Here is a 13552-nt window from a genome sequence, read left to right on the forward strand (position 1 = left end):
TGTGTGTCTGTGTGTCTGTGTGTGTGTGTGTCTGTGTGTCTGTGTGTGTGTGTGTGTGTGTGTGTCTGTGTGTGTCTGTGTGTGTCTGTGTGTGTACCTCCACCTGCTGGGGGGACACGGTGCATGTGCTGGGGGACCCTCGAGGCAGGGTACATCCTCTCCCCCTTCTCTGTTTCTGCCCCTCACTCCATGGCGCCTGCCTCTGGGTCATGCAGGTGACATCCTGGCCTGTCTGCAGGTGGCCAATGTGAGTGCCAAGGATGGCACATGCACGCTCAAGGATGGCATGTACAAGGATGTGCAGCGGGACTGGCCTGGCTACTCGGAGGGCGACCGGCAGCTGCTCCAGCGTGTGCTTGTCAGGTACTGACCCCAAGGACCCCCCCAACCCTGACCCTGAAGACCCTGACCCTGAGGGTCCCCCCTACCCTGAAGATACCATAAGGACCACTCTGGGTGACATCCTGACCCCAGGGCCCTAGGAGGTCTCTTCTAGGATGTCAGGGTGGCATCACAGGGCCCCTTCCTGTCTAAGCCTGGACCTGTGTCCAGTGTGAGCAGAGGCTGCAGGTGGGGGGCATCCATGGGCCCTGCTGGGACTTTGGCCTCTCGGGCCTCCCTCCCCCACCCACCAGCTTTCACCTCCAAGCCCTGCATCCCAAAATCCAGGCCCTTTCTAGAACCCACGCCTCTTTGCTCCAGGGATTGATGCTAAAACATGGTCAGTCTGTGAAAGAACCTTGAGAACATGAGGGCGAGGGATGCAAGGCAGAGCTGCACTCCCCAGGGTGGGACTGTGCCATGCTAACTGAATGTGTCCCCTGGGGTCCCCAGGATTCGAGGCGGGGTGCCCACAGCTCTGGGGAGAAGCAGGATGTCAGCCCAGGCAATTAGTGACTTCCTCCCCAGCCAGCCTGGGTTAGAGGCACTGCTGCAAGAGGTGGACATGCTTATTAGTCTTTAAGTGATTTCTTGGGGATGGGGAGCTATTTTAGGGTTCCTTGAGTTCAGCTGTTGAAACAGCACCTACATCTAGAGCACAGCTGAGTGGGGGCCCCAGGCGAGCTCAAGGGGAGAGAGGGGGCCCCAGGGTAGCTCAAAGGTGTAGGGTCTTCATGGCTGGTGGGTCGTTGCACTGAGGTGGCAGCTTGATTACATTTAGAATTTGAGACGGGAGTGGACTTGCCCCTCTTGTTGGGGAGGGAGGCCTGGCCCCATGGCCTCTGGTCCCTGAAGCACCCCTGAGGTTGGACACCACTCCCCAGGCCTGCACGGATGGGAGTGGCCACTCCCTGTGGCCCAGCGTCCCCCACCCCAGGCCATTGTCTGGAAGTGGCTAGATTGTCCTGCCTTTGAGCCTGCCCTGCGCGGTCCTTGGGTTCTGCCCCTGGGAGGCCAGGCACGTGAGTTGTCGTCTGTTCTGTTCTTTCGCATGTCTGTTTTTGCCTCTCTTGGTTCTACTTTGGGAGGTTTTTCCCACCCCGCCTCTTCTGCTGTCGTTTCTCATTTCCAGGCTGAGCTCCTGCATCAGGTTCTCATCTCACGAAGAGATGTCAGTTTTAATTTGCTTTTTTTTTTCCAATTATTTATTTTGTTATTGTTGTTGAGAATTACACAGCATAACATAAATACCAATTCAGTGACGTTGTTAATCTAAGGATATTTTGCCGTACCGTTCACCCGTTTGAAGTGAGCAATTCAGTGGTATTGAGTACATTCACGATGTTATGCAGCCACCACCTCTATCTAGTTCCAGAACATTCTTATCACCCCAAAGGAGACCCCGTGCCCATTAGCAGTCACTCCCTCTCTCCAGCCCCTAAACCCAAACCAAACCAAACCTGTTGCCATTGAGTCGATTCCGACTCATTGCAACTTCTATAGGACAGAGTAGAACTGCCCCATCAGATTTCCAAGGAGCCACTGGTGGAGTTGAACTGCTGACCTGTTGGTTAGCAGCCGAGTTCTTAACCACTGTGTCACCAGGGCTCCAAACCCACTGTTGTTGAGTAGATTCTGACTCATAGCGACCCCATAGGGTTTCCAAGGCTGTAAATCTCTACAGAAGCAGACTGCCACATCTTTCTCCTGTGGAGCCGCTGATAGTTTTGAACCACCAACCTTTCAGTTAGCAGCCAGTTGTTTTAACCACTGCGCCACCAGGGCTTCTCTCTAGCCTCTTGTTGTTAGATGCTGTTGAGTCGGTTCTGACTCACAGTGACCCTATAGGACAGAGTAGAACTGCCCCATAGGGTTTCCAAGGAGCAGCTGATGGATTTTAACTGCCGATCTCTTGGTTAGCAGCCGAGCTCTTGACTGCTATGCCACCAGGGCTCACTCCAGCCCCTAGCAACCACGAATCTACTTTTTGTCTCTGTGGGTTTGTCTGTTCTAGACATTTCATAGAAATGCTATCATATACTGTATGGCTTTTTGGGTCTGGCTTCCCTCCCTCAGCATCGTGTTTCTGAGGTTCATCCACGTGATAGTGTGTATCAGAGCTTCATTTCTCTTTATGATTAAGTAATACTCCATTGTGTGGACAGACCACATTGTGTTTGTCCATTATCCGCTGATTGACACTTGGGTTGTATCTGCCTTTTGGCTGCTGTGAATAGTGCTACAGTGAACATTTATGGACAAGTATCTTTGTGAACATACATTTTCCTTTCTCCTGGGTAGATGCCTAGAAGTGGAATTGCTGAGTCACATGGTAACTCTGTGTTTAATGGTTTGAGGAACCTCCAGACTCTTTTCCACAGCGGCTGCACCATGTTACATTCCCAGCACGAGGGTTCCAGTTTCTCCGCATCCTCACCAACACTTGTTATTCTGTTTTTCTGATAGTAGAGTAGTTGTCCTAGTGGAGGTGAAGTGTTGTCTCATTGTGGTTTTGATTTGCATTTCCCAGATGATTAATGCAGAGTTCCTGGGTGGTATAAACGGGTAATGTGCTCAGCTGTTAATTGGAAGGTTAGAGGCTCAAGTCCACCCACAGGCGCTTTGGAAGAGAGGCTTGGCGATCTGCTTCTGAAAAATCAGCTATTAAATACCCTGTGGGGCAGTTATACTCTGACACACGTGGGGTCGCCATGAGTGAGAGTCAACTCAACTGCAACTGGTTTAGTTTTTATTTTTTATAGGTGAAAATATACACAACAAAACCCTCTCCCATTCCACAGTTTCTAGACATAATAACCAGTGACATTGGTTAAATTCTTCACATTGTGTCAGTATTCTCATTATTTCTGTTCTAGTTATTTCACTTCAATTTACTTAATCTCCTTGTCCCCGAACCTTCTCATGTATGCTTTAAAATAGTTGTTGACCCTTTGGTCTTTTTTATATATATATATATATATATATATATATATATATGTATATGTATATTATATATATATATATATATGTATTTTATACATAAATATATTTAAGTAATGCAATACTTATGAGTGACAACCTTTACTCTTTGGGCTAAACTGTTACTTAGTTTAAAGGTGACTATCTTAGTCATCTAGTGCTGCTATAACAAAGATACCACAAGTGGATGGCTTTAGCAAAGAGAAGTTTATTCTCTTACAGTCCAGTAGGCTTCAAGTCCAAATTCAGGGCATCAGCCCCAGGGGAACACTTTCTCCGTCGGCTCTGGAGGAAGGTCCGTGCCATCAATCCTCCCCCGGTCTGGGAGCCTCCCTGCACAGGAACCTCAGGTCCAAAGGACACGCTCCACTCCTGGCACTGCCCTCCTGGTGGTATGAGGTTCCCATGTGTCTCTGCTTGCTTCTCTCTTTTATATCTCAAAAGAGATTGGCTTAAGACACTATCCAATCTTGCATGTCTCATCGGTATAACTGCCACTAATCGATCTTATTAGATCATAATGATTGAATTTACAACATATAAGGAAATCACATCAGATTACAAAATGGTACACAATTATACAATACAGATATTTTGGGGGGACACAGTTCAATCCATGACAGTGACTTTGGGGGATGGTTTCAGGATTCAAAGAGCAACTCAGGGCCATAGTCTTGGGGACTCCTTCAGCCTTAGTAGGTCCAGTAAGTCTGCATTCTTTAAAAATTTGAAGTTTTGTTCCACATTTTTCTTCCTTTTTATCAGGATTTCTCTATTATGTTCCTGATCAGGACGTTCAGTATGGTAGCTGGGCACCATCTAGTTCTTCTGGTCTAGTTTTTGGTTTCAGTGATTGATGACATGGAGTATCTGTCTGTGTGCTTGTTGGTCATTTGTGCATCTTCTTTGGAGAAATGTCAATTCAAGTTCTTTGTCTTTGTTTTTGTTTGTTTAATTTTTCATACCCTTTCGGAGTCTCTCTTCCCTTTGAAGGATATTCTGCTTGTCTGTCTGTCTTCAGGGTCTCTGACATTGGTTGCAGAGGCATCCCTCGGCGTCCCACACAGTGGTGGCTACGGTGGGTTTCCCCTGGGCTGAGCTGCCAGGACACACTGGTGCAGCCTCTTCAGGGGGTGTTGAGAGACCCCTGAGTCCCTTATGCCCTGGCCTGGCCCCTGGCATCTGCCTTTGCTAAGCCCCAGCCCCCATTCATCCTGCCCCAGGTGTGGCCCTTGGCCTTGTTGCCTGTCCTCTGTGGTGGACACATCTCTGCCCTCGTCCTTCGGTGGTATCACTACCCTTCGGGTCCCAGGCTACACCCTGTCCTCTGAAGAGGAGGCGCTGGGCCCAGGCCCCAGGGGGCGGGAGGAGGGGTCGTGCCTCCCATCAGTGTTTCCTGGCTCTGCATCAGTGAGCATTCGTGGCAGGACAGAGGGCTGTTCTGTGGAGCTAGGGGCCAGAGCCTCGGGGGCCCGCCCAGCGAGGCGGGCTCCATGGTGATCTCACCTGGAGGTCAGGGCTCACTACTCGTGCTGTGGCCAGAGGACAAGACCGTCCCCCCCTCTGGTGCTTGCCGCAGGGACAGGGAGGCTGTGGCGGTGTCCCACTGCACTGCTGCTGGCCCCCAACCATCTCAGTTTCCCTCTCAGGAAGGTGTGCCAGCCACAGGGTGCCGGCGCCGTCCCCAGTGACCCTCCCGCCAGCCCTCCGGGGGAGCATGGGAATGCCTCCTCACTGCTGCAGGTAGGGGCTGAGCTGGGGGTGCAGATGTGGAGGGGGGACTTGGGGCTGCTCCTTGGAGGGTCTCACATGGGAGCCAATGGGCCTGGAGCCCCCACATTGCCCCTGGCTTCTGTCCCTTGCCTCCATGTCCCTGTCTGAGCCCAGTGTGCTTATAAGGACGAACTTTCTGTCACACACAGAGCCACCTCCCAGAGTAGCAGGGCAGGAGACCAGGAAAGGGTGTCAGCCCGCCCCCTGGGCTCAGGTGCCTTCCTTGACCACAGTCCATAAGATTGGATACAGCTTGCCCATGGTGGCCCTGTGTCTAAGGCCAGGCTGGGGACATTGGTCAGCAGTTCCTCGAGGCCCTCAGTGACCCCAAGCCGGTCCTGGTGTTGGCCAGAGGCTGCAGAATGGACCTGGGGGGCAGATGGTTCTTGGAGCTGTGTGTCTGTCAGCTCCCAGCACCCTGTGAGGTGGGCTGTCCCCGTTCTCCAGGAAAGATGCTAAGCACAGCAGCAAAGTGCAGCCAGGCCCTGAGGTGGGGGACCCGTCTGTGGGCTGGAGCTGGTTGCCAAGGTAACAGGCTGCAGGCCTCAGCTGGCCCAGTATCCGGTCGCCACCGTGTGGCCAGAATGAGCCCTGCAGCCTGCAGCAGCTTCCAAGGGGCCTGAGTGGCCAGGCTTGCTCCTGCCTGCGCCTTGCTCCCACCTGGGCTGCCCCCATCATCCAGTCCCTTCCTTCCTCCGCAGAAGCGGCCGCAGCCCCCTGACTTCATTGACCCCCTCGCCAGCAAGAAGCCCCGGATCTCACACTTTGCCCAGCGTGCGCAGCCCGCTGTCAACGGGAAACTGAGCGCACCCCCTGGCCACACCACCCCCTCTCCCCCGCTGCCCGAGCCCCCACGGCCCCACGACCCGCTCACCGATGTCAGCAACGACCTGATCCATAGCGGCCGAGACGCAGAACACCCTGAAGCGGGCGGTCCGGGTCCTGCTAAGTGCCTGCACCCGCCCCCATCCCCAGACTGCACGCGGCCCAGCTGGCCCCACGGCAAGGCCAAGAAGAAGTCGAAGAAACACCGTGACAGGGAGCGGGTGCCCGGGGACCGGCACCGGAACTCGCAGCCCAACCCAGAGCCTGCGGAGAGCTCGGGCAGCACCCTCGGGGCCCCGCTGGACGCCCCAGGTAGGTGTGGAGGGACATGGGGAGCTGCAGGGGCCAGGCCAGCCTGCTACACTCTGCATCCCATGAGAGCACTGCCACCCCTCGATCCCTGGATTACAAGCCTGGTGCCTTCTGCTGGTGCTTCCTGCTGGGGCCTTGGGGCCCCCAGGTGGGGCTTCTGGGAGGAGGACAAAAGCTTGGGGAGGAGGGCTCCAGGCTACAGCCCTGGTGCAGGTGGCTGAGGATGCCTCGAGGGAGCTGACGGTGGGGCCAGGAGGCTGGTGGTGGCCTTGGGGCCAAGCCCAGTCCTGGGAGGTCGCTGGGTCATGGGCAGGCATTGCCTGGGGGAGGGACAGCACCTGGCTGCTGGGGCCTGCAGCCTGCTGAGCAGTGACTGCGCTCACCTGTGTAGAGTGAGCTTGGGAGGCACGTGCTTGAGAACAAGGAGTCAGGAAACTTTAGGACAGCAGGGAGGGTGGTGGGCAAGGGCCCAAGGTGAGGGTGGGCTGGGGGTGAATGTGCAGGCGCATCCTTGCTGTCCCGGAGCCCCTTGCCCACAGGTTAGGGCGTGGAAACAGGGAGTAAGGGGGAGCCGGCCTCTGTGGGGAGGGGGCTCCAGGTGAAGTGGTTCCAGGAGTCGTGGGACAGCTCACTCAGGCAGGACTTGGCTATCTGCTGCTTGGAACTTGGTTGATGCAGCCCAGGGCAGCATCGCTCCAGAGCTTGTGCCTCGGTTTCCCCATTTGCTGTGTGCCCTTGGAGACCATGGAGGGTTAAACGAGGTGACACCCGACACCTGTGGCTGGTTACTTCTTAAAGGCCTGAGCCCTGTGCCAGGGTCAGCTTGGCCTTCAGTGGCCCCGGGCAGCATTGGGAACGTTAGGAACAAGTTGTGGGGGCTGCTGTTAGATGCTTAAACCCCCCTCCTTGGTTGCTGTCCGGGTCCTGCGTGGCCAGAGGCTAGATGCCCCAGCAGACTTGTGCTGGCAGGAGATGTCTGCTCTCAGTTCAGTGACCTAGCATCAGTCAGCAGCACAGCCAGGCCCTGTGACCCCAGTCGGCTGGGCGCAGCCTGTCCCTGTGTCTGCTTGGCTGCTTGCTGGGCACAGCTGTGGCTGTGACTCGGGCTCTGGTCTGTATTCCACCTGCACAGCCTCCCTGCCTTGTTCCCCCCAGGAACCTTTGCGGGTCTTCTCCCAAGACCAGCTTCTCGCTGTGGGGTCTGCGGTGTCTGGATGCCCCATGGGGCCTCGTGACAGCACGTCTGTTCTTCACAGGGTTAAACGGCGCCTGCCACAGTGCCAGTGTCCCCACCTCAACCTCAGACACGCCCGACTACTTACTGTGAGTATGGGGCTGTTCCTTCTTATCTGCCCCCACGGTGCTAAGCTACTGGATTGTCCTTTGTTGGACAGGCTTTCCAGTGGCTGTCTGGGCCTGAGGATTGGCTGGTAGTAGAGGCAAACTGTGTGTTTTGAGCCATATATTGGCCCCTGCGCCACCCAGAAAATCCCCCAGCTAGGACACCCTCAGGGTGAGGCACGGCTCCCCTTGACCCAGCTCTCCCTCTCCTCCCCCCAGGAAGTACGCAGCCATCTCCTCCTCGGAGCAGCGGCAGAACTATAAGAATGACTTCAACGCAGAATACACCGAGTACCGTGACCTACACGCCCGCATCGAGCGTATCACGCGGCGCTTCACGCAGCTTGACGCCCAGCTCCGGCAGCTCTCCCAAGGCTCTGCGGAGTATGAGGTCATGCCCCTAACCCGCCACTGCCCTTGCCCCACCAAGAGCCGCCCTTACCTGAGACCCTGCACCGGTCCCCATGGTGTCCCCCAGCCTCCCACCCTGCCTCCTTCACCACCTCGGTCGGCCCTCTGCCAGGAGCCCTTGGCCCCCACACTCCACTGGGCACAGGGCAGGCTTGGTAGGGTCCTGCAGGCAGGTGATGCTGTCTCTCTCCCTCCAGACCACACGAGGGCAGATTTTGCAGGAGTATCGAAAAATCAAAAAGGTACGTCCGTTTGGGGAGAGGGCAGGGCTCCCAGGTGCCCCCCACTGTCCCCTGCCTGTCCCCACTGCTTCCAGGCCATGTCCATGGTGCCTGAGCACTTTTGGGTTGAGGACCTGGCCTTTACCTTGGCCAGCTTCATCTGTATCATCAGCCATGATGGAGTTACCTAGCCTTGAGGCCTGCCCCCTCCCCGCTGGGAAATGCCCCTGGCCACCCCATCAGGGCAGGGTTGGCTCTGATCCCCTGAGGTCACCAAGCACCCCCCACCGCCCCCTGCAGACCAACACCAACTACAGCCAGGAGAAGCAGCGCTGCGAGTACCTGCACAGCAAGCTGGCCCACATCAAGCGGCTCATTGCTGAGTATGACCAGCGGCAGCTGCCTGCTTGGCACTAGCCCGAGGTGCTGGGCGGGAGGCACCGCCCAGGGACCAGTGGCCTTGAGGCCTGCCCCACACACCCAACCCTGCTGGGCGGACCCTTGTGGATGGTGGGGCCTGGGGGACAAAAGGAGGGAAAGAGGATTTATTTAAATAAATACAAGGACATGCGCCTGTCTGAAGCTGCACGCGGACACCGAGGGTCCTGAAGACGGGGCCTTGGGCCGTGCCACCTTGCCTGCTGTGGCCAGAGATGAGCCATGCGCCTTTTCTAGTTTTATACAGACAGCCACTTTTAGCTACTGCGAGGAGACTCGTCTATTTTTGTACGACAAAAAAAAGCCCTTTTTCTACACCTGTGCCTCCTGCCGCCAGTGGACCCCAGGGCCCGGGGTCCTTTCTGCAGTATTACCGCCACCAGAGCAAGCACTGTTCTGAGGGCTCCATGGATTGGGCGTGGGGGTGATGCATTTCTGAGGAACATGGCCCAGGGTCACCGTTAACAGGGATACCCCATCAAGCCCCCGAGCTGGGGTGACCTCTGGCCAGCAGATACTGCCTCTCCCCACCTGCCCAGGGATCTCTTGGAGGGGTGGAGAGGCTCTATTTCAAGAGGCCCAGCTGGCATGGAGCAGCTGTGGGGCCTGGGGTCAGTGGGGCCCATTTGTCCCAGGAGGTGCCTGCCCCGTGTCCCCAGGCCAGCCAGCTATTCCGGGCGCCCAGCTGCCAGCCAACCGGGATCGTGCAGGACGCTGTACCAGGTGGTGTTTGTGACTTCTCAGCGCCCCCCTTTGCTGCTGCTGCCGCTGCTGCTTGTTTGTTTGTCCTCCCGGGGTTGAGACCCCTCCTCTGAGGCCCCGGGGTCCGCACTCAGGGAGGGGCTGGGAGGCGCGGCTTCGCGGGCCCCACAATTGCTGCTTTGTTGCTGTGCCTAGTGTGCCCCCAACCCCACAGAGCTGTGCGATTGCGTGTGCATGGGGACCTCACCGAGCCACGAGGTGGGGTCCAGGCAGTGTCCAGTGTAAGGCTGCAGATCAGACAGTGGGGGTGGGGCCTGATGGGGGTGGGGTCATGCTGAGGGGGATGGGGCCTGGGGCGCTGGAATGTGGCCGCGCCTGGTCCCTGTGCCACGGGGGCGGGGCCGACCAGCTTCCAAAGAGCTGGCTTAGCGGAAGGCGCCAGCAGGGTGTCACCCCCCACAAAGCCCCTTCCTGTGGGACCCCCGGCCCCCGCAGAAACTTTGACCCTTTGTGTTTTATCATTTGGAGGGTGGCGGGGTGCAGGGCACGTAGCCCGGGTGATCGGAGGGGCCCAGCTGCCTGCCTGCTCCTGGGAACCATCTCCTGGGAATCTCTGTTGAATTTGCCTTTTTTGTTGTTATTGTTATTTTTTTTCTCCTTTTAAGGAACGGTGAAAATCAGAAGTTTTGTGCTTTGGGGGTTGGTGGACACAGTCCCAGCCGATTAAATAGGGTCTAACTTATTGATACTGTTCTATCTCTTGACTTCGTACTGTGGAGAAAAGCCACTTTGAGCCATGGAGTTGGTGTTTACAAGAACTTTTCACTTTTGCCAAAATGTTACAATTGAGAGGCACCCGCATCTTCTGTTTTCCTAATATTTTCTTAAAACAGCTAGTGTCCTTTTTGTACACTAAACAGGTGAATGCTGAATTTTTTCAACCTACAATAAATTTCACTGAACTGAACTGTGGCTCTGGCCGCCTGGCCTGTGTTCATGTCTGGGTCCTCAGGGCTGGCTCCTACGGTGCATCTGGAGGGCAGCCATGGCAATGGTATGGCCTTGGTGTGGACTGGACAGGGATGGCAGCTTGGGCAGCCTGCCAGCACTGCCTCCCAGGAGTCAGTCAATGTGGAGAATGTGGGTGGAGGTGATGGGGAGCCACGGCAGGTGTGTGAGCAAGGGAGGGCCAGGACTCATCTGCACATACTCTCTGATGGAAACAGCAGCCAGTAGTGACCAATCGGTAGTGACCGATCGGTAGTGACTGATCGCTCCTTCCTCCTCACTGGGGCTTGCTGGGGGCAGGGGTGGGGCTGTCTCCTGCCTCCAATGGGGACACTGAGGCCCTGAGGGCCTGCAAGGCCAGGATGACCGATCGATCGATCGCTCCTTCCTCCTCACTGGGGCTTGCTGGGGGCAGGGGTGGGGCTGTCTCCTGCCTCCAATGGGGACACTGAGGCCCTAAGGGCCTGCAAGGCCAGGATGACCGATCGATCGATCGCTCCTTCCTCCTCACTGGGGCTTGCTGGGGGCAGGGGTGGGGCTGTCTCCTGCCTCCAATGGGGACACTGAGGCCCTGAGGGCCTGCAAAGCCAGGATCCCAGTGAGGGCAGCTGTCTTCATCCCCTCTTCTAAGTGAGGAGTCCGAGATCAGAGGCATGGAAGCTGGCCCTGCCTGCTCAGGACCATGCAGGGGGGGGACTCGACTTTAGGAAAAACAGACAAAGGAGATGGCCATGAGTGAATGCCCCAGCACCCTTGCCATCCCCATGGCCACTGCAGGCTCCTGGGGTCAGTGGGCAGCCCATTGGCCATGGCCTTGGCCCAAGTTCTGAGGTGGCCTGGAGTCTGAGGTGCAGGAATCTGGGCCAGCGGCCTGTGGGCAAAGTGTACCAGTCATGTAGATAACATCTTCTTTGTCCTAACGCCCCAGGCCCCTGTCCGGCACCTCCCCCGACCCTCCACTGCCTGTTTTAGCAGCTCCCCCACCACAGCCTGAGCTTCCTGGGACTGTCCTGCCTGAGAGTCCAGCCCCCTTGGGCCCCAGAAGGGTCTTCCTGGGCCTGAGCCTGCCCCTTGCTCTGTAACCCTGTGCCACCCTCCACTGGGTTTTGGGACACAGCAAGGACTGGATGGCCCCACTTGCCCTCAGTGGGACACGGACAAGCCTGAGTGACCCCCAGATGGCATGGGGATGATAAAAGCACAGCCGTGCACTGCTCACCCCCCGGGCTGGGTTCCCCTAACTCTGTGGTCCTACCCAGGCCCTGACTCTTCTAGCCCCCTCCACTCTAGGCCTACGGCCAGCCCTGCGGTCACCTTACAATGCCAAGTGACCAGTAGGAATAGACACGTCCCTGCCCCTGCCATCCCTCCACCCAACTCCTCACTGCCCTTCCAAGAGGACTGTCTGGGCCTGGGTCCCCCAACTTCATGTGAACGCTGGGGCCCCCTGGGCTGGGTCCTGGGGCTTTCTCTTCTTTGCAGACATTCCTGTGACTTCACATGTGGCCTCAAGCTCCCCTCACCTCATCCCCAGCCCTGAGGCTCCACGTCCCCACTTCCCTAGGCTGCCTGTAAGCTCCATACCTCAAAATGCCTTCCAGTGGCCATGTCTGCTCGAAAGCCTTCCCAGCCCTCCCCGGGGTGCCCTGGCCCTGTCTCTGGTCCCCTCTGGCTTGGGTGGACAAGTCCACTTTGCGTCTCCCCCCCACCCCCTACTAGAGTCTCTTCAGGGCTAGTACTGGGCCCAGAACCTTGGAGTCCCCTCCCCCAAGGCCAGGCCCTGACCACGTTTCCTGCAAACGTTCCCAACTATCCACCTTTTGGGTCAGCTCCAGCCATGGAAACTTTCCGGCCAGAGGAGGCCGGTTGTTTTGGAAAGATCCTGGGGGAGCCGCCCACCCCGCGGCTTCCCGCTAGGTTCCCACGCTCCCTTATCGCCCAGCGCAAGGGGGACGCGCCGCTGGGCCGGCTTTGCTCCTCCCGGCTGCCCGCCGGCCGGGCTGCCTGCCTCCTCGCCATGGCCCCCAGCCCAGCTTGCCCTAGGCCATTCCTGCTACAGGTGGGGAAACCGAGGCCGCAACAGCAACCCTGGCCCCTCTGTTTGAACTCTGCCATGGCAGGTGACTGTGCCCGCCCTGAGGCTGACAATGTTGAATTTTACCTGATCCCTGAGAAACTTCCCACCCTTTGTGTCCTGGAAACCGGCTTACTGCGAAGAACCAGACGCCCCACGTGACCGAGATAAGCCTCCCAGATGCCCCCTTGTTTACCCAAGACCAGGCCAGACCCAGGCCCTCTAAATCCCCATTCTTGGCCTCAGCAATGAGTAACTAAGGGTTGGTCCCTGGGATCTGGCAGAAACAAAGTGCTTCTCAATCCAACTCGGGCGACGCGGCTCTCCTTCCTCAGACCCTGAACTTTGTCTACCCTGCACCCGAGGCGGCGGACGGCCCCTCCTTCAGGGCCCCTCCGAGGAGGATAGGCTGACCTCAGCGAAAAGTCGTCTGAGCCGCGGCGATCACGCCACCCTCTCAGGCCACCCCCCCCCCCTCAGCCCACTCCCCCTCTCATCCCACCCCCCAGCCTGCGTTCCGAGAACCGCGTCTCTACCATTCTCTCGCCCCGTCTCAGTGTCTGTAAGAGAAAAACAACTCCCCATACCCCGGGGCTCCCGCAGATGTTGGGCCTGGCGCTCTGCCGAGTGGAGCACCCCGCCCCTGCTACTGCCACCGTCCGGTCCTCTTTTGCCCACTTTCTCCCCCATCCAAGTATTTTCATTTGGCGAGGCCAGAGGGAGCCATGCGGGGGGCAAGGGGGAGAGCAGGCTGTGAGCTCTGCTGCGCGTGATTTGGAGGGAAGGGATGGGGGCAGCTGGAGCCAAGAAGTGTCTAACTTTGGGGTCCCAGTCCTGCCTGGTTTCGCCCTCTGCTCTTTCACCCCGCCCGCTGCCTCAGTTTCCCTCAAGGGATCTAGGACTCAGAGCCACCCTCCCACAAGCCCAACCTCCCTGGTCTGGCTGCACTCCCCCCACCCCACTCCGTGGTTTGGGCCGGGCGCGGCCTCGCTGTCCTCTTAGTAAAGTGGGGGTGCCGGCCGCGCGCTCCAGTGAGGCCACGCACGCGCCTGGAACCTCGAACCCGGGCAGCAGCAGCGCCCCCTCC

At 57.5% G+C, this 13552-nt stretch overlaps 1 protein-coding gene across 1 annotated transcript in view; it reads left to right on the forward strand.

Moving 5' to 3' along the window:
* The window catches only part of ELL (elongation factor for RNA polymerase II), a 38754-nt gene extending 28229 nt beyond the window's left edge, over positions 1-10525 (forward strand). Inside the window, exons 6-12 of the mRNA XM_023738747.1 lie at positions 239-363; positions 5010-5103; positions 5835-6270; positions 7527-7593; positions 7831-8002; positions 8220-8264; positions 8544-10525. Of these exons, the coding sequence (XP_023594515.1) occupies positions 239-363; positions 5010-5103; positions 5835-6270; positions 7527-7593; positions 7831-8002; positions 8220-8264; positions 8544-8660 (1056 nt within the window). The 3' untranslated portion in view covers positions 8661-10525. The remainder of the gene's footprint in view (positions 1-238; positions 364-5009; positions 5104-5834; positions 6271-7526; positions 7594-7830; positions 8003-8219; positions 8265-8543) is intronic.
* Positions 10526-13552: the final 3027 nt, after the last annotated feature.

Source organism: Trichechus manatus, unplaced genomic scaffold (genome assembly GCF_000243295.1).
Source record: "Trichechus manatus latirostris isolate Lorelei unplaced genomic scaffold, TriManLat1.0 scaffold00122, whole genome shotgun sequence".
In the NCBI taxonomy this organism is placed as follows: domain Eukaryota; kingdom Metazoa; phylum Chordata; class Mammalia; order Sirenia; family Trichechidae; genus Trichechus; species Trichechus manatus.